General features: G+C 34.3%; 2 protein-coding genes across 2 annotated transcripts; both read left to right on the top strand.

The window, feature by feature from the left end:
* The first annotated feature begins 1514 nt into the window (after window positions 1–1514).
* LOC125664069 (flagellar attachment zone protein 1-like) lies at window positions 1515–7802 on the top strand. The gene is made up of 2 exons (XM_048896584.2): window positions 1515–2429; window positions 4984–7802. Exons 1-2 carry the CDS (start codon window positions 2405–2407, stop codon window positions 6597–6599), a joined length of 1641 nt encoding a protein of 546 aa, XP_048752541.2. The 5' UTR covers window positions 1515–2404; the 3' UTR covers window positions 6600–7802.
* Window positions 7803–14048: 6246 nt separating this feature from the next.
* On the top strand, window positions 14049–18328 carry LOC125664073 (serpin B6-like). Its single transcript, XM_048896589.2, has 2 exons — window positions 14049–14192; window positions 16884–18328. The coding sequence occupies exons 1-2, from the start codon at window positions 14102–14104 to the stop codon at window positions 18170–18172; spliced, it is 1380 nt and encodes a 459-aa protein (XP_048752546.2). The 5' UTR covers window positions 14049–14101; the 3' UTR covers window positions 18173–18328.
* The last annotated feature ends 3921 nt before the right edge of the window (window positions 18329–22249 follow it).

Here is a 22249-nt window from a genome sequence, read left to right as displayed (position 1 = left end):
CACTGGCTATAGCCCTTTTGAATTAATGTGGATAGATCTTTGCTTTTTCACGTATAATGCCTTATGACTAGGCCTTTCATAGGATACCAAAACCTTTGACCCAGTGACCTTGGACTTTGACCTACTTTCAAAAACTTGAACCAAAGGGGATAGGTTAAGTAGAGTTACGCTTGCCTGTGAGTTTCGTTGTCTTCTTACAACTCCTGTATGTAAATTATGTTGTTGTCTGATGTAAAGTAGAAAATAAAGTAAAATTTCATAATTCACTGAAAACAAAAATATTCAACAAATTTCAAATTTATTTTCTAGTACTGGTCCTACGAAATACATATTTAAAACGGTTAAAACTCATTATGTACATGTAAGTACATGTAAAATAGATCGCTGGGTTGTATATAGGTATAAACATTTTGAGATATCACTATTTTAGTTACTAGTAGTTAGTGTGTATGTGTGTGCGTACGTGAGTTTTAAAGTGCGGATGTTTTGGATACCGAAGCATGCGGTATTGAAAGATGATGTAAGGATATATACGATTCTATCAGGAATTCAGAAACGGGTGCAAAAAAGATAGGTTAGAATTTAATGAAGCAATAAATTGAAATTTGAAATTTCAAACTTTGACCAAGTTTGAAATGTGTTGCGAGATTACATTCGAATTCTTTTTGAAACAAGCTCATTTCGATGCCTGGCTTAGCAACATTTACTTTGATGAAGAATTTATTCAATTATAATGGGTATGTAATGTCACTCATTGATATCTATAACGATACAGTGTTGATGTCATGCGCACTTGTTATATTCAGACACAGATTAATGGGGTTTTTTTCCGTTTGCCATGTAAGTTCTTTGGAGAAAAATACAAATGTACAAGCAATTTGAATTAAACTGCACAATAGAAATATTTAATTTCAATTCTGACATATTTTAATCATTGAGAGGGATTGATTTTATTTTGAATGACACTAGATCTCGGAGAGCGTTCTGCTTGCATATCGTTGCATTCATTGTTAGAGTCTTTAGTCACTTTTAATTAATTTGTTGTGATTCATACAAACTGTTAAGTCATGGACGATGGGTATTTAAATCTATTATAATTCTTAGTCTGTATCTGAAAACGAAGTGCTTTTTGAGGGATGTAATCTGTGCAACAGAGAAATTTAAATTCACACATTTGGAGTTTTTATCACTCGGTAAAAGGTCTTTTATATCAATGCTGCAAAAAGTGAACAATGTATTAAATATAAAAAGAGATAAGAATAATTTAAGTTTATGATACCACACGCATAAAATAACAACCAAATACGGCAGGTAGAAACGTGTTTTTGGCAACACGACTGCCTCCTTAAGTTTATTCATCATTGAACGTAAATGTGAAGGGGGAAAAAAAGAAACTTGTGGAAAAGTAACAGACATAAAGGGGACATTGTGGCAGTCCACTTATTAAATATCAGATAAATTTAATATACATATTCAGAACATTTAGAATCTCAAATGTCTTCAGAGTTTTCCCCCAACCTCGCACCCCACCGTGCCTTGCAATCAATATCATAAGACGCCATTATATCCCTCGGTATTCGCAACTCTTTCATTTCTTACATTTCAACATCCAATATATCCCATACTCGTGCGGTGTGTTCCATCGCTTGGAAATTCTTTTGTGTACCGATTGGTTGAAAAAGCAATCCGACCATGTTGAGATTATTTTATATGCAATGAGTAATGACTTTTTTATGAAAGATGGGAAATTTGTGGGTACCACTGAAATCAATATGCTAAATAAAATCCTAAAACGTGGCGGACTGGGGATTTTCGATATTATTTCTTAATTCGAGCTAAGCCATTACAACTCATTGAGTCGTGAAAAGAGTATTCATTTTTTTTTCTGGGATTTACTTATATAGAACAGGATGTTCCGCATTCTATCGACTTCAAGGAGGCATAGAAAGGAGTGAGGCTTGTTTTTTGGACTGGCGATAAGTCGATTGTTTGAAATATTTGTTTATATCCCACGGAAAGAAAGGGTATAATACATGCATCTCGTATATCATTCACGCGGAGTGTATTTATTGCCCCATCAATACTATGCAACAGATACACGATACGAGAACTTGATTTAAAAAGAGTTGAATTTTGATAGCGAAGTAGAACTTGCCAGCGATACGGGCCATTTAGTGATAAAGAAAATGCAGAGGGAAATCTCTAGCCCGATACTAGTGACAATTTAGCCAAGTGTTATACGATATAGAGCGATAATTGTCGGTGTTGTTAGACAATTGACTGCGTGGACAATGTGAAGACCAAAATTAACACCGGAATAAACGGAGGTATATTACGATTTCAGTTTAGATAGGGAATTCACTAGTGGAGAAAACAGCCTTGTTTCATCGAAAAAGAAGGCAAAATGGACGGCCTACCTGGAATTGAAGGTAACTTAAATTAATTTTAAAATTTAAATTTATTATGAATATTTTTTAAAACAATTTTTCACTGAGCTATGATTTTTGTATTTCATTTTGTTATTTTTTTTAATGTGCTTGCGGGGATATTTACGACGGTATACACCAAGTCATAAGGCCATTAACAAGTCATTAATTATTGATGACCGAAACACATTCAATTATCTGTTTCATTTATTACAATTTTCTACCATTAAAATGGAGGCTGATGACTGTAAATGAATGTCTACTGGTTCTTTGTTGTAAACGATGACATTATTAATTTCGTCTAGTGTTTTCTGATTGATGTTCCCCGTCCAGAGTTTGCAGGGCCTCTGGGCAGGAGCACGCAGGCTCCTCCAACGAGACTATTCACTGCAAATCCACACGTTCTAACATTGTCACCTGGTCCCCAGTGAGTTATCATTACCGTGACGTTTGATGAAAAATGTATAACATCAAATCAGTATTAATCACGATAAGTGAATTTGCCCCCATAGATACCAATAATTATGTTAGCTACGGACTGCATCTCTATAATTAGAAGACCAAGGTTCATCAAATCAAATATATGTTTCATCTATATACATATATGTTACACTGTATAAATGCTAGGAGTCTATTTTGAGAGAATAGGTTTTACAAGGACGTTCAAATGCGTCTCAAGCGGATTCTTTTTTGTATTATCAAAATTAACTGCTATTAGTTTGAATAGCTAGGCCGAGTTCTTTATACACAGTTTCTATGGAAACATATGTTACAAATTGTTTCTCGTGAAACAAAGCAAAATCAATAGATTTGTCTTTCTAAGCAGAGTTAGATGTAGAATCAGCTGTCTCTAGGGGCCTGGATTTCTTTAATGAGAGAGAGAGAGAGAGAGCACTCTTTGTTACTAGACCTATAAGTTTCCTCTATAAAAGTGAATTTTTTCCAATATATGTTCCCTCTATAAAAGTGAGACTGATATCGCTTTTTAACTATATGTACCCTCTATAAAAGTGAGACTGAGATCGCTTTTTTCACAATATGTACCCTCTGTAAAAGTGAGATTGAGATCGGGGTTTTTTTTTTGTTCATAATATGTACCCTCTATAAAAGTGTGACTGAGATCGCTTTTTTCCACTATATGGAATATATATATATATATATATATATATATATATATATGGAACACTCTATAACAGTGAGACTGAGATCACTGTTTTCACAAAACGTTTCTTCTATAAAAGTTGAGATTGAGATTGGGGTTTTTTTTTCACTATATGTTCCCTCAATAAAAGTGAGAATGAGATCGCTTTTTTACGTTATAAATATGTACCTTTCATAAAATTTAGACTCGGATCAAAAATGAACTCGTCTAAGTTTATGGCCCGGGGACCCATTCTCTCCCCCCCCCTCTCTCTCTCTCTCTCTCTCTCTCTCTCTCTCTCTCTCTCTCTCTCTCTCTCTCTCTGTATATAATGTATAAATATATATATTCAAACGTTTTCGAACCAGAATCCCAACTTTTTGAACAAATGTATTTTTTTTTTATATTGATGTCTCGTTGTATGTCTATATTTTTGGATTACTTATTTTTTTTTTATATTGATGTCTTGTTGTATGTCTATATTTTTGGATTACTTATTTATTTTTTATATTGATGTCTTGTTGTATGTCTATATTTTCGGATTACTTATTTATTTTTTATATTGATGTCTCGTTGTATGTCTATATTTTTGGATTGCTTGCGTTTCGTGATGCCACTGTCTGTTAGCGTACGTATATAAATCCTTTCAGTTTTGAGATTTGAAAATAATCAATAACTTATAGGCTTTATATTAACACCATGCATTACACGACAACATTTTTATAATCAGGTTAAGGAACATTGAAAATATCAATTCATACCTTTAATAATTAAATCATCAATGCAACTAAAGATTCAATGAAATACTTTGGTCTCCAGAATATGATAGGCATTTTGAAAAGCTATGTCAATAAAATAACTATAGATGTATGTATACGGTCTTTGACTATTCATTGCATTCAGTCAGAATGAGAGTATACCTATAAGCTAGGACAGGTCTATTCTATACTGCCACCACTTTTTTTTCATTCTGCACTGGCGTGCTTGAAACGACAGCTGTTATGGTCTCCCTGGTGGAGAACCAAGTCGTAAAATCTATTAAAATATGCAGATAGTTTCTTCCTGGTAGCTTTATTCAAATCCTAAATTTCCACATCATAAATGTCATTTAACACTTCATGATATAATATATGTTATTGCAATCAGTTTAAGCAATATTGATATGCTAAACACCCCTATTGTATCATTTAAAGATCTCAGTACCGTAGATTTTCATACATGCATTGTGGAATGATGTCCTCTTTTGGAAAAATGATGATTGACACCGATTAGCTTAAATGATAGAACACCTTTCCTATTTCTTTTACAATATTTTGAAATTGTTCACTTAGTGATAGGAATAATTTGTGGCTAGACCCTTCATTTCACAATATTTTTTCCCAAACCAAACTATAACTTGTGTTTTATTATTTTCAGCCCTTTTTCGAGAACACAAGAGACTGGCATCAAAGCTAACAAAAGATGAAATGAGGGCTTTAAGAGGTTACCTTGACAACAGGTTGGCTGTGGAACAGAATGATCTGTTGTTTAACATGAAGACACTAAAGACAAATTTCGACATGAAGACTTTGGAAATGGAAGAGACGATTACAAGAATGCAAAAGGAGATGGAGCTGAAGAACGAGTTAATGCAGCAGTACAAGTCCACGGATACAAATTTAGCAACGGTCCATAAACGGCGGGAGGAGAGGTTAGAACGAGAGCAGACAGTCCTCCATTCAGACATAGAGAGACTGAGAACGGAAGTTCTGTCTCTGACTCACGAAATCGAACTCGTTACCCGCGAACGTAATTCATTTGAAAAGGAAATTAAAGATGCACGGATTAAGATATCTAAATTGGAAAGAATCGCAGAAAAGGTAGAAGCTGCTGAGAAATTGATTATCGAGAATGAAAAATGGCAGCAGGATCTGGTCCGTTGTAAAATGAATGTGGATAACAGAGATAGAGAAATTCTAAGGCTTCATAATGAAAATGAAAAATTGGCAAAGGAGTTCTCTGAAAAGACTGCGTTATTGGCAAAGTTCAAGGAAGATTTTGAAAGCTGTCGCACAGAGATAAAGCGACTGGCGAAAGAACTCGCTGTCAAATCCGACAATTTAGCGGTTGCAAAGTACAACTTGGGTGAAGAAAAGCAAAACGTGAGTGATCTGGAAAGAGAGTTGAAAAACTTGAAAGAATCTATTGAGTCGGAGAAAGAACATAAGCCTGAAAATGGTCGAACGGACTCCTTAGCATTACGTGTTGAGTTGCTAAAGATCCATCACAATCACTTAGAGGGCAGAGTGCAACTTCTGGAAGAAAAGGTACAAATGTATCGAAATCAAGCCAGAATTCTTAGTCATGATCTTGCCAAAATTGCACAAGATATCTCAAACGTTTCCCAGCTCAAAGACAAAGTAATAGTTCATGGCACGACCTCTATCGAAAAGTTGCTAAACGAGACATACGACAGTCTTCAAGTTCGTAGAGAAAACATGGAGTCAACGCTCAGTGATTTATCATCACAAGTACCCTCCATTATTTCGAAAGATGTATTGTCTATCAAACAAGACGTCATGGCTGTCAAAAAGCAAGCTGATGCTTTCAAAGCCTCAGAAATCGCACACAAATGCTTCCGCCTTGTTCAACGTATTGAGGCGTGCGAGAAAACACAGATGTTTATCACTTCACCCAAAGGACATTTAACAATGGTTACTCCTTCCACTCACAACGGTTACAAAGACAACAACGATAACATTGTTTTGACAAACTCGAAACCGGAAGTGGATAAAACAAGGCGACGGTCTGAAAGCATTATGAACGAGGTTTCACAACCTCAGTCTTCCTTTTTGCGTAGGAAGCCCTCCACTCCTCATCTGTTCCGCTCTCGAATGCCCCCACCACCTACCCCATTTTCAGCTTGGCGAAGGCGAAGTTCGGTCTCACTTGACACTGCCCACAGTGTGACACCAACTCTTATTGACCTGAACATAAATTCACCCGGGGTGCAGAGTCCGAGGGAAAGGTCAAGAACATTCTTCCCCTCGTGATTTCACCCGTGTGGGATTAAACAAATAGCTGTGTAAAGGCCCATTCTTTTCAATCGTTATTATATTATGACTTTTACTTTATGAATTTCTTAATTCGTTGGTAATCTCGGTATTTATCAATTTAAAAGACCTTTGATATAAAAAAAAATATGCATTGATTCTTACACGTAGCATTAAGATTAACCATATTTTGAACGTCTTTCGCTTTTCCTTCAGCTCTCAACATTTCGAATAATGAAAGAAAAATTCAATACTAGAACCCATCTCGCTAAAAGCTAGCTTATTAGACCATGCAGACTTTTTATATGCCACGACAAATCCTTATAACATAATGCAGATTCAAAGATACATTAATGTTATTATATTGCATTTTAAAGCGCATGTACGGATAGTAAATTTCCTATTTCTTTTAAGCCATCATCTTAATTCATTGAACTAGATTGCAAAGGAGGATTTTATTTGCATAAATATATCGATGCTTTCAACTGGGGATTTAAAGCACTTTTTCTCAGATCTTGTCTTTCAAAATCCCTTTCATGTGACAGGGAATAATTTTTCTTTCAAAAGTATGTATATATAAACACACATATATTTATTGCAATGTTTACTGATTTTAAACCTGTAAAATCACATACTCGTTATCTGTTTAAAAATTATAGTGCTGTATATGGAACTTATACCTGCACTTTTGTTACATTTTGTTTTCATTTACATTAAATCTTTCATCAACATAATGCCTGTCTTATTTTTTTTAGAATTATTCAGAAATGTTTGATGTACGCAAACGTTTCTTTTATTTAGATTTACTATTTGTTTTGACGCTCAAAGATGCAGGTTTTTTTTTTCCAGTTTTTTTTTTTAACTATGGGTTATGTACCGGTAACGATGACGTCTGATAATGAAGACGAGGAATGATTTCCTATCTGATGAATAAAACGTAGAACTGTTTAAAACTATTCAATCTTTTCTTAATAAATGTGAATGTTTTTCTAGAAAATCTTCAATTATTGCTGTTTTTACTTTGATGTATTCTACAAATTCCTTGTATATAAGGCAAACTTTTAATTTCAATTTCCGATTATCAATTATTGTTTGATATATTGTACGGCATGCAATATCACAAATTGTTATCTTGGCGGAAGTTGTTGAACTTGGGCCTAATTTTTTTGATTTTTAATGTCAATAAAATATGTCCATTCAATCTAGACGAGTACTGTTGGTGTCTATATTCCTAGCGCTAGTACTTTCTGAATTTGATAGAAGTGGATTGACTTCCTAGTCTACAATGAAATTAATTATATTGATTCTCTAAATTAAAGTTTACGAATATTTTATGTCATGTGACTCCCACAACAAATATTGTTGAAGAAAAGTGGAAAACCAATGTGATTTATTCATGTCCAAGTGATGCGTCCTTATAAAATTCTTGTAGTCACTGATTACTAGACTAAGTGAAGGAGAAATTAAAACTAGGTTTGTTCTACAGACGTGCGCCAGTGAAATGCTTTTAATGGAACAATGTCTTTACCTGCTTAATTAAGGACTCGTATACAAATGTGTTAATAAAAGACGAAAACTTCTCTTGTACTAAACATACCACCATGTTAACAAATTGATAAATGAGGGGATTCCTTTATGTTTTACTAATCTCGTGTTGGCTGAGACGTACAGTGTGGTACCAGAAGGAGTGTTCTATTTCACCTATTGTTCTAATTATCACCAGTGATGTATACTACCGGTTGAGATTAGAATTATCACTAGTGAGATATACTACCGGTTGAGATTAGAATTATCACTAGTGAGATATACTACCGGTTGAGATTAGAATTATCACTAGTGAGATATACTACCGGTTGAGATTAGAACTGTCATTAGTGAGATATACTACTGGTTGAGATTAGAACTATCACTAGTGAGATATATTACCGGTTGAGATTAGAACGATCACTAGTGAGATATACTGTCGGATGAGATTAGAACTGTCGCTAGTGATATATACTACCGGTTGAGATTAGAACTATCATTAGTGAGATATACTTCCGGTTGAGATTAGAACTATCACTAGTGAGATATACTACCGGTTGAAATTAGAACTATTACTATTGAGATATTATACCGGTTGAGATTAGAATTATCACTAGTGAGATATACTACCGGTTGAGATTAGAACTATCACTAGTGAGATATACTACCGGTTGAGATTAGAACTATCACTAGTAAGACATACTGCCGGTTGAGATTAGAACTAACACTAGAGAGGTATACCACCAGTTGATATTACAATTATCACTAGAGAGATATATTACCGGTTGAGATTACAACTATCACTAGAGAGATATACTACCGGCTGAGATTAGAACTATCATTAGTGAGATATACTACCGGTTGAGTATAGAACTATCATTAGTTATATATACTACCGGTTGAGATTAGAACTATCACTAGTGAGATATACTAGCGGTTGAGATTAGAACTATTACTAGTGAGATATTATACCGGTTGAGATTAGAACTATCACTAGAGAGATATACCACCAGTTGAGAGTAGAACTATCACTAGAGAGATATATTACCGGCTAAGATTAAAACTATCACTAGAGAGATATACTACCGGATGAGATAGCTTCGTGTTTGGGACGTTCGGGTGGCCTCGGGTACGATGCTCGATCCCCGCCTACGTCAAAATGTCAACTCCAAGACGTGTAAGACAGGCAGTGACTGTTCCTTCGCCAAACACCCGGCATTAGAAGTGAGAATGGTGAGTCTTTTTTATTTGACCACGTCACAATAAGCGTTGGCACAATAAAAAACTATCATTCACTCTGAGCGCCATGCATGGGTCGAAATTTGTCGCACTTCACCTTGCTTTGGCCTTCAATTCGACATTTAGATTTATCGACGACGTATTTCCAGTAAAAAAAAATAACCATTTTCATTCATATGTCGATTCAATATATCCCTTTCAACTCGAAACAAGACACCACAGAGTCGTCCACTTCTGTTTCAAACTTTGATATTTTATTGAAAATAGATTAACAAATCAACTTTATAACAAACGGAATGATTTCAACTTTTCCGTTGTCAACTTCTCCTACTTATGTAGCAATATTCCATTATCACCTGCATATGGTGTTTGTATCTCCCAACTGACTCGATACGCAAGAACTTGTTCTGCGTATGGTCAGGTTTTAAATCGAGGCAGGCTACTGACATACAAGTTGATGGTGCAGGGGTTTCAACAATCTCGTTTAAAGTCGACGTCTTGCAGCATTTCGCAAATTCTATGGTCGTTATAACAATCTAGTTTGCCAGTACAACATGTCATTGAGTCAAATGCTCTCTGACGTGTTTCATATTAATTGTTAGGACGTTCTTGACACTGATTTTTGACTACGGATAACTCTGTTTAACTATCAAAACATAGGGGTCACGGTGGGTGTGACCGGTTGATAGGGGATGTTTGCTCCTCATAGGCACCTGATCCCACCTCTGGTACATGCATATCCATGGGCCCGTGTTTGCCCAACTCTCTATTTTGTATTGCTTAAAGAAGTTATGAGATTGATCACTGTTCATTATCCTCACCTTTCATCTAAAGCTTAATTAATCTCTATATGGATGTCAAATTCTCATAGAGGATGTGAAAAACATACTAACAAACAAATAAAAATTTTGAATGATTGTGTTGATGTGTCCCCCCCCCTCTTTTGTTGTTGTTTTTGTTTTGTTTGTTCTGAGTTTTTTAAATGACAAGAATGTATATGGTCATTCAAGGTTTGCAATGATTTATAATCACTAACTGAGTATTTAGAAATGTACAAAAGATAGGATAGTTTTATTAACAATTAAGTCAATAAATTTCTCATAGCTTGATAAGTATACAAAACATTGCGAGATTTGGGGACTTTGTCAGTTTTCATTTAGCAGTCAGCTGTAGAACGTATCTCGTGGAATATGTGATAAATTTAGCCGATCAAAGTCGATTACAGGTATATTTATCTTTGATCTCCACATTTATCTTGCCTTTCTTTTCGTCGCCCTGACTTCGTTCTTATATTACACAACAATCAATAAAATGATTTACCAAGGGCTGCACTGTGTCCCCCCGTTCTTGTATCGCATGGAGGACTGATCTCAAATAACTACCATAAAGTTTATTCAGCGAAGGGGATAAGAGACCCTCTTGAGTTTAATTTCGGTTGAGATAAAACAAACTCGACTTCCATTTGTAAAAAGGATTACAACGGTGTCATATTTAATGAAGTTAAAATTTGAGAAGTTATAAAAACAAATTGAAATATATGAAAGTGAAGGAATATGTATGGTACCAGCCTTCTATGGTCTCCATGCAAATGGTGACGATAACGAATAGGGGTCATTGTCATAAATTCTATAAATAATCTAAGATTGAGAGCAGGCCATAAAACTTAAAACAGTTGGGGGGAGGGCTTTAAAAAAAAACTTCCTCTGTATCTTAAAATAGATAATTCCCAATACAGTTTCATAATGATTTGACTAGATAACACAATACAGTCCTTTGAAGTACATGTGGCATTAAATATGACGTAGTTTTTCACTTTCAAACATATACTTAAAATACTCATATTTAGTGAATGTAATTTTTCCAGAAAACCTGCAGCTCAGCAATAGACAAACTCTGTAAATATGCTCACAACAATTTTTATTGTATTTAGTATCCTTTTCAACTATAGTATAAAGAATATTTTTCATAAAATTATGCAAGTTTTAAAATTACGGGACAAGTCCTTTATAAATAGAAATATCTTAACAACTCTCTCTCTCCCTTTATAAATATAAAGCCGTGATAAATTATAAATAGAAATATCTTTTTTTTTCTTTTCTTTTTTACTCAATAACTTAATTTTTTTTTTTTTTTTTTTGCTATTGTTTGATTTCTGATTGTGTAATTTATAATCCATGCGGTATCCCAAAACTCAGGTATACCGGGGCATTGCCCTGTCCACAACTGCTATTTTCTCGTAATTCAATTGTTTTTAAAAAGACCCCTGGGCTACGTTCATGATCTAAATATATATATATATATATCATATATTTGATAAGACATGTAAAAAGCCCTACCTAATTCACATATTATTTTTAGCAATTGTTTTTTTTTTTTATTTTGATTTCGCCATGTTTACTTCGTTCGATAGACGCGTGGATTATAAGTAAAATATTCACATCAAGGCATAATTTTTTAAAAATATATAAATGAAGAACATGAGTAATTGACTGTAAATTATAAATAATGCAAATAAACAAAATGTTAACGTAATGTAGATGCGTGTACATGCATGTCAGTATGCATGCACGGTATGCAGTAGGCTATATCAATAAATTCCATTCGTCGTTTTCTTGTTGAACAGTTTTAATGTAAAGGAATGATATCTAATAAAACAAATTCGTCATTGATGTAAAAAAAAAAAAAAAAAAAAAAAAAAAAATTATCTACCCGTACCACACTGGTATCAAACGAAGTTAAATAATTACAGATTTCTTCACAATAAGCTGATCGGTGAGAGATGCGATTGTCATATGACATCACGGTATCACGTGACCCGCTATCTCATTAGCAGAGATTTCGAAATCAGGAAGTCGATTTGAGTCGATTGAAATGTTAAATTGAATCTGAAATTTTGCTTTAAAAACTGAGAGATCATTTTTTATATGTATTGTGATAAAAGTTACTTCAGTTTCTAAATAATTCACGAACGTGGGACATGTCCTTTAAAGGTATATTTACGTCATGAACATAAAGTTTGTTCAAGTTTGTGTTCGATATTTTCTTGAGAGAAAAAAAAAAAACAACACTTCACAATAGGCATTTGTCATTACCTTAATAATGTCGTAATTCCATATCGAGGTTATTTTTATAAAATTGAGAATTGTTGCTCAAAATACGTTTAATTTTAAACAAAAACCGACTCTTGATTTTGGTGGACAGAGAGAGCATACATTGATCTCTAGGATTATTGATGTTTTGACCTCTTAGTGATTTTACACTTTTTTCTTTTTATTATTTCTACTAGGGATTTCTCGGCTACGACATATAGATTAGATTCTCTCAGCAGTGGCGGATCTAAAGGGAGTACGGTGGCTATATCCCCTCTCTGGTTGAATATTTTTTTAAACTTTTTTTTTTTTTTTTTTTTTGCCATTTGGGTCTTCAATCAAGATTTGTTTTGGACGAAAAAGGTGCACATTTTGGCCACACACACCTTTTTGAATTTTGTCGAGATTCGCCCCCTGCTCATGCATAGTTTAGCACAGTAATATACATCAGTAAACATTATTTTGCTGAGTAAACAAAACAATGAATTGTAATTACCAAAGTCATTGTATTTTCTTCATCAACTTTTGTTCACTATCAGTAAACACATCCTTTAATTTTGAATGAGATATAAAACAATCCGTATACATGTACATGTAATATAATCACTGGATACGCGAACTTAAATAAGTTTTTATACTTATCACCCGTTGGCAAATCCCATCAAAAATTTGGAAATACCTGCAACAGGATGAAGAAAATGCAACAGACCGGGATTCAAATCTGGACCCCTTAAATTTCTAGTCAGGTATTCTACACACTGAGCTACCTGACCACCAGAGATAGAACCTGGCTGACCGCTACATTCCTCCCTCGTTATATGTCTTCATACTGTCTACACAACCCAGGATCAGGCATTTGTAACATCAGTTCGAGGGGTTGATGTACGCCACCACAAAATATGTTCGAAGGGACTGCCAAAATGGATGACAAACATAATTTTCAACAGGTGAAGTAGATATACATGGAAAAGACTAAAACATTGAATCAAAATAATCGTAAATAATTACAACAGTAAATGGAATTGTCAGTTATTAGTATTTCAACAGCTGAATACCACAATCAATGAATATAAAAAGAAATGTCTACAAAATTAATGCAAAATGGTATATCTACTTAAACAGTACTCAAAATATACGTCTGTATTCTTATTCCATATTACAGTTATTGTACTGCACGATATGGTCAGAGGGAAACATTTTAAACGTGTGAAAATACAAATTATAGAACCGGAAATTTTGTCATCGTTGTTAGGTTTTTAGATGTTTGAGATGGGTGCCAATGGCAGGCTACTTCCCTTATGACAGAAAGAAAACCAAAACGGGATACTTCATATACAGTTACTGAATTAATCGTTCACGACACATTCTAATTTTTGTAGATGCTTATTACGAATCTGTACATATATATTGGGTATCATTTACAAAGTTTACGAACTCCATTTGTGAACATGACAGTTACGGCGATTATTACCAGGCGCCTAGACTTTCTCAAGTCTTTATGTTGTTTAATTCTATTGCTTTATCATTTCGTTCAAATTTTTCTGTTTGGCATTATTAAAAAGTATTACAGGGAGCAATGATTATTAGACTTGAGCAAGTCTACCAGGCGCGCACTGATAGGACTGCCCACTTTGATTTCTACAATTAGAAATGACCCACTTACTCCGTCGTACCTTTACTTACACGTTAGTAGGAAGTATTTTTGTGCTCCTGAAAATTTTGATTAGTTTCTTCATTGACGGTAAGTAAACATAACGGAAAGTGTGTTCTGAAGGGTGACGATAGGGTTATCAACCTTACGTTTTTGGCACAGGTTTTCCCCTGGTTAATCGAACCTTAGATACACGACGAAAATACAAATCACTATTTTTGTATGGTGGGACATTTGTGTTATATTTGAATATTTACATTCACTGTGTGTATTCTGCTTAATTTGTACCGAAATTCATTGCTTGTCATTTGCAAAGATGAAGACATATTTTATTCCAATTAAGTTAGATCCGATTTTTCAGTGCAGTCTGTCCGCGTGTGAATTTATATACATGTACTGTACATTCCACGAACTCCGCGACCTATTATTTCGCGGCATTGTTGGAAAATATGCCTTCTGGTTTAGATTTTAATTTCAATTTAGAATGATAAATAAAGTTTAGCTATATACAATACGATGGTTTATTTTATGACTTTATATTTTGCTCTTCTTGGAATATATCCCTTTACCGTATGTTATAATGGAAATCATTACTAAATATACATGTAGATAATACAATGTAAGCCAAGGTCAAGAAATATTTGAATAACTTACAGGTCAATAATATCTATTTATTATATACTTTCAATTTCATCTCTTCTTTTTTCTTTAAAAGTTTGCGGGCATATATTACACGATATATGCCCGGAAACATTCCGGCCCGCAAACATTACGTCACAATCAATACACAAGCAAATTACTACGTCGTTAATTTTCAAATTTTTCGTGTTTTTCATCTTTTATTCAGTTAAACCAATAAAGAAATTGTAAAAAATAAATTATTGTTAGTTTCTAAATGAAATTGAAAGTATATAATAAATAGGTTATAGACTTTGTATGGGAAAATATGACGACCTCGTTTTTTGTCGCGGACGGACCTCGCAAGCTCGGTCCGTCTACGTGCCAAAAAACTCGGTCGTCATATTTTCCCATACAAAGTCTATAACCTATAAATATTACGGACTTTAATATATTTAAGGTATTTTGATTTTTTAAAAATTAAAGAAAGATATAGAAATAATGAAATACTTTCTTTGGTGTGAAAGTCGCAAACATTGCAAAAAAAATACATAACTTTGCATTTTTATACGCCCATTATTAGACACCCCGTCTATGTTATTATGTTAAGGCGCTGTCTGGCTGGCTGGCTGTCCTTTCGAGGTCATGTTTTCCGGACTTTTTTCCATAACGGATGCATGTACGTCTTTGAATTTTGGTCACAATTTCCCCCTTCAGAAGCGTAAGAGTGAGGTTGCATTTCAGCTGGATTGGTGCACCTTTACCGACTTTAGGGCTATAAGTAGGTCTAACAGTTTTCCGAACTTTTTTCATTGTGGATACAGATATTGCCCTGAAATTTAGTCACAGGCTTTCTCTTGGAGGAATACAAGATCAGTTTATATTTCAGCTGGAATGATCTGTCCTTGACCTACTTTTGAGCTAAAAATAGGTCAAACAGTTTTCCGGACTTTCTTCATTACGATTACAGATATTATCCTGAAATTTAGTCACAAGCTTCCTCTCAGAGGAATACAAGTTCAGTTTGCATTCAGCTGGATTGGTCTGTCCGTCTGTCTGTGTGTGTCCGTAACGGATGCATGATCAGGGTTGAAATTTGATCACAATTTCTACCCTCAAGAAGAGTAAGAGTGAGTATGCATTTCAGCAGGATTAGTGTACCGTGAAATACTTTCGGGCTAATAGTAGGTCAAACAGTTTTCCGGACTTTTTACATTATGGATACAGATATTGCCCAGAAATTTAGACACAAGCTTCCTCTCGGAGGAATACAATTTCTGTTAGCATTTCAGCTGGATTGGTCACCATGAACTACTTTAGGGGTAGAAGTATTTCAAATAGTTTTCCATATTTTTTGTGGTTATGGACAAAGGTATTGCCTTGAAATTTTGTCACAACCCCCCTCTCAGAGAAATGAATGCAGTTCATATTTCAACTTAATTGGTGCAATATGACCAATTTTAGGGCTAAAAGTAGTTTCATGGACTCTTTCTCATCATAGATACAGATATTACACAGACATTTTGTCACAACCTCCCTCTTGGAGAAATATATAATCAGTTAACATGTCAGATGGATTGGTGCATCATGACCTACTTTAAGGCTTTTCTACTGAGAATGTGTGTGATATCAGTTCAGAGTGCATGATATCCTTCCAGGTTGAATTTCACTGTCCGACGGGCGTATGATGTACCGTTTGCGGTACTCTTGTATATAGTAATGTTTTCGACCTTCATACCCCGTTTAACAAACCAAACCATTTAATTGTTTAATTTTTACAACTAATGATAGTAACCATGGTTCCATTATTTCTTTTCTAACGTTGTTGCAAATTTTATTGTCTAATCGGATCTCATGAATATTATATGCCGTATCTTCTATTGTGTCATTGTAAATCATACGATATTTAAGTATGCACGCTGAATAAAAACGCTTCTTTTGTCAAGTAAATGAACCTATTTCCATAAAGTTGTCTAGAAAAAGCAGTTGGGGGAATCAGAAAATTATACATGTACAGTGTATGTCATTATGATTGTTTTGAGAATATTCTTGGACAAGCCAAACGTTCCATACAGAACTGTTAAAAGATCTGCTGGAACTTACACATAAAGATAAAAAGAGAATTGTCTTCTACTTTATATCTATGATACATTATCATTCCAGGTGGTCCAGACTTTACATCGGAAATCAAATACACGTTCATGCTCAGATTTTGCAGGAAGCAACCCATTTTAGAACTTTGTGTGATTTTTATTGCCAGCAGTGTGTTAACTAAAACGATGGCTACTAGTCATCCGTTTGAGAACAGAGACGTGGCTGCAGCCTTTACAAAAGCCAACAAGGCTTTCATGTTGAGTCTCTTGAAGCAGTTACCATCCGAATCCAACATCTTTTATTCACCCTTCAGTATCTCCACCGCTTTGGCAATGGTTCATTTAGGAGCGAAATCAGAAACACTCGAAGAAATGAATCGAGCTCTTCATTTTGAAAAGATGGGCATAGATGTGCATTCAGCTTTTGGTTCGTATCTGGAATTTTTGTCCAAGGAAACTGGTGACTGCACACTTAAAACAGCGAATAAAATTTATCAAAGTATGAGGTTCAAACCTGAAGAGTCATTCCTGCAAGACTGTTCCAAAAATTTCAAAGCAACTGTTGAGGCTGTGGATTTCTCTCAGTCTGAAGCGGCGAGCAAGAAAATAAATTCATGGGTTAGTCAGCAAACCGAGAATAAAATCCAGAATCTTATTCCAGCAGGCGCACTGAACAGCCTTACATTCATGGTTCTAGTAAATGCCATTTACTTTAAAGGAAACTGGAACAGCCAGTTTAATTCCAAACATACACAGGTGATGGAATTCCGGAATGCCAAAGAGAAATTTATGACTAACATGATGTATCAGAAAGCATCTTTCAGATTCTGCCACTTCCCTGACCAGATGCTAAACGCCCTTGAACTACCATACCAAGGACAAACCCTCAGTATGTTAATTCTTCTCCCCACTGTTGTGGATGGTTTAGAAAATCTGGAAAAGAATTTAACGGAGTCCCTTCTGAAAAACATGGTCAGCAGCTTGAGAGAAAAGAAAGTAGAAGTGTTTCTCCCGAAATTCAAAATGGAGTCGACGTATCAGATGAAGTCCCATTTATCGGCATTGGGCATTCCGTCGGCATTTGATGAAACCAAAGCTGATTTTTCAGGCATGGATAAAGGTAAAGATGTATATATTAGCGAGGTTTTTCACAAAGCATTTGTTGAGGTGAACGAAGAAGGAACGGAAGCCGCTGCTGCTACTGGAGTTGTTATGATGAAGCGATCTATCCAAATCACGCCGGAGTTTCGGGCGGATCATCCGTTCCTCTTCTTTATCCGGGACTCCGTAAATGACGTCATACTGTTTGCCGGGAGATTTTACAAGCCAATTGGGGACTCTCTGAAGGATGAACTTTAGATTAAATTACTATTAGCGTCAGAATTTATTTATAGGAAATCCAGTCTTGAGGTAGTAATTCTGCTTCATATCATTTCTTGGTTGTTGTTTTTTTTTAATGTTATTTTTAAAAACTTGCTAGTTGATTATTTGATTGATAAATTATATTGCAATGTCTTGATTTCTTTGTTGTGTTTATCCTGACTATGAATATTATGATCAAAATCCAATGTGCTTGTCAATCCAAATGATATAAGTATTTCATGACAGGGGTATAAGGTTATTGTTTGTTTGTTTTTTTTAAATTTTACTTTTATGCAATAGTCAGATAGTTGAAACAATTTTCCTGTGGGGAAAAGTGTAGCTTTTTCAATATACTTTCTTTTCAAATAAATCTAAGTTAAAAATACTTTAACGGAGTTATAGAGAACTTTAATGCTTAGATATAGACTTTAACCCATCAGAAAATATGACTATGATATCGTATTCTTATTCATCACAGGTTATATTACGATTGATGAACAACTTATTTGTTTCCATATTATATATTTGTTGAGATCTTGCAAAATACAAAGAGGCATAATTCTTACAAACACTGGATGATGAGAAAAGATGGGTGAAGAAGGGGAGAAAAAGCCCCGCGAGTGGTGGACAGGAAATATAAAATCACCCTAAAAAAGAGTCAATTAGTTTTAAAGCATGTATATTTACCATACCTATAAATGAAACACCCGAGAAATTGAATTATTTAAAATTATAATGTGAACATGTGAACAAAGTCTAAACTGTCAAATTTGACCAATTTATAGTCGAGTTATATAAAATGATAAGGTGTGGATCAACTTTCTTTCTTATGTAATCACTTACAGAAAAACTAAAAACGTACATTTTTTTAGTCTTCAAAAAGATGGAGCACTATAGATGAAAGATATAAAAATCATACATGTACAAAATAATAGCGTTTTATAAAAAATATTCCAAGTCCCTTACATTACTTTAAATACCCATAAGTGCTGTAAGCAATGTGGTGACCTAAACTCTGGAAACAAAGATGATTCATAAGTGCTGTAAGCAATGTAGTGACCTAAACTCTGGAAACAAAGATGATTTGTAAGTGCTGTAAGCAATGTAGTGACCTAAACTCTGGAAACAAAGATGATTCATAAGTGCTGTAAGCAATGTGGTGACCTAAACTCTGGAAACAAAGATGATTTGTAAGTGCTGTAAGCAATGTAGTGACCTAAACTCTGGAAACAAAGATGATTCATAAGTGCTGTAAGCAATGTGGTGACCTAAACTCTGGAAACAAAGATGATTTGTAAGTGCTGTAAGCAATGTGGTGACCTAAACTCTGGAAACAAAGATGATTTGTAAGAGGAACATTTTGGACAATGGGTTCGATACCTCTAACTATTCATAATTTTTTGGTATCGCCATTTTTTTTATGTATGCATATTTTCAAACAATAAGAATGTCCAATATCAGTTTATCACAAGAAATAGATATATGATAGAACAAATTACAATATAATGTATGCATTTCGAGGCATTTTCCTCGCCTTGTTCTCCCATCGTTTGTTTTGTCTAGCCCTCTTTGATTGCAAACTAAATCTGATGAAATTAAAGTAAATATTCTTGATTTCAAAAGGATATTAGCAGTGTGAAAATAACATAAGTAAATACATGTATATGCATGTTTGTTTGTCAGTCCTATGAATTCATATCCATAACCACCTTGAAGGAATAAGAATATAGTCATTTATTCAAATACAAATTCAATAAATGACAATACACAAACGTACATACAGTCGCGGTGACAATGTTTTGCAAAAACAACCAGTAGAAATGTTAGACTAGAAAAACATTAACGTTTTTTAATTACCGTATATACTCGCCTATAAGTCGGTTTTTTGGGAGTCAATTTTTTGTCCAAAACTCTATGTCCGACTTATAGGCGCGTCCGAAGAAGATTGGTATTTTTCTGGGCGGCGTAATGTAGTATTTTTTAAACAACTCCGACGATTATCATGGACTACCACACAAATGATTATTGTTCACAAATATCTAGACGTATTGTTTATGTATTTTAAAATCATGTATAAAGTACAAGTATTTACATATTTTTATCTAGTTTAAAATTATTTACATACCCGTAACTAATACTTTCAATTCGTTTATCGGTAAAATTGAATCACGAACTCGATTTAATATTGAAATATTCATATGTATACCGGCTGAAATATATTTCTTAAAAGATTGAATATTGTTAACAGATAATTTAGATCATCATTCTTGACTCTTAAAAACTCTATTGTTGATACAATGAATTATACCGGAATCCCACAATGACAATTTTCGCGAGGCGCGTGCCACTAAGTAAACACGGTGTCAGGTACTGGTCATTAGGAGACCATAATTGCTTAGGTAATCAAGGGATCATGGTCCATAATAGATCAAGGGATGCATTTAAACTCCAAACGGATATGGCTTGGATATTGAGCACCTCATAATTATTGATTTCTCAAAATATTTTTTGAAACATAGGTAAAAACACTAGAGCATTGACTTGAAATTGTCAACCTATTCTGACAAAAATTTGTACCGACTTATAAGCGGGTAACTGACAAATTCCTACAAAATAACCTTAAAAAATACAACCGACTTATAGGCGGACCGACTTATAGGCGAGTATATACGGTATACGCCGAGTTAAAGATACAATAAAGATGGTAAGGAAGCATCCTTGAGTCATACTTGTAAAGATAGATAATCCAAACACGAACCAATAAATGTAAAAATATGTACACATGTACTACAAAATATGATTACAACATCAAGATAGCAACAAAAACTAGGTCAATAGGGCTCCAGGAACTTCAATAATTCATAGAATAAACATACTGAAATAAATACACGTACCACAAAATGACAAGATGAGGCGTCAGTTGAGATGCCGGTGCAAGGGGGCACTGTCTTAATTTCACTTTCACATGCCAATCTAATTAAAGTTAGATGTTAGATCCGCTCGTTATATGCGAGTACGCGAGCGGATCTAACATCTAATTTTAATTAGATTGTTTCGCATGCATGTTTATTGTAAGAATTATATACATGTAAGTTCTTGGAGCCCTTTCTAGTCTTAGATGCTATATGTAGATGAGAAGAGTGGTTCTCCCTTACGATGGGATGGCAATATACCCCCAGGAAGTAAAAGACGACGGCGACACTGACAAATATCGCCCTCACTTGATGTGGTACATCATCTTCTAAAGAGAAAGTAACTCCCATTAACCAGGCTTGAGGTTTAGTAAATTTCTTAATATCTTCTTAACTTACGTTACGTTTAAAAATCCTCGTAATTTACTATCTCTATCGCCTATAGGTTAAGTTATCCAAGGGGTTGATTCATGATTTTCGAAAGAAATGTTTTTCATTTTTATGTTAAAAATTAGAAATATTGCTCATCTAATTGATGATTACAACCATGATTTGGACCGTCTGAATTCAAGGATAAGAGCAATATTTTAGCTTTGATTCTGTGTTATGTAAACAAAGACTCGAGTCTTTTCATGTAAACAAACAAACCGGTGAAACGTTAATTTTGTAATTTAAAGCATCTTCATTTGGTACAATCACAAATTTTAACTTTTAAATGACATTTTACCTAGAGTATACTTGAGATGTGATATACAATGTATATATATTATCTAATAAACTTGGCTAATATTCATTTATTTTGAAAACCCTGTAAACAATAACACACCTCAATCTTTCTTTTGAAAACAAATTATAAACTCTCTATAATGAGCTTCTGTCATGATGAATAACCTTTATTTTTTTTTTTTGTGAAACCCTCTAAACATATTAGGCTGTAGATTTTGATCATTTAATGTGAAGAACAAAATTTGGAGGAAAATCGTGAATCAGTCCCTTTAAGATATTTTTCTTTCATCAAAATAAAAACGACTTCCCTCATGCTGTTTAAGAACACATATAATTCAGTAAAACAGAAGCGTCGTATCTTAAGTTAGAACTTGCGAAATTCTTACATCCGGATTTTTTGTAAGGAAACTTGTTAGGGTAAGACGGAGAAGACACA

The sequence above is a fragment of the Ostrea edulis genome, chromosome 1 (assembly GCF_947568905.1).
Source record: "Ostrea edulis chromosome 1, xbOstEdul1.1, whole genome shotgun sequence".
Taxonomy (NCBI): domain Eukaryota; kingdom Metazoa; phylum Mollusca; class Bivalvia; order Ostreida; family Ostreidae; genus Ostrea; species Ostrea edulis.
This window is presented reverse-complemented; position numbering and strand designations above follow the sequence as displayed.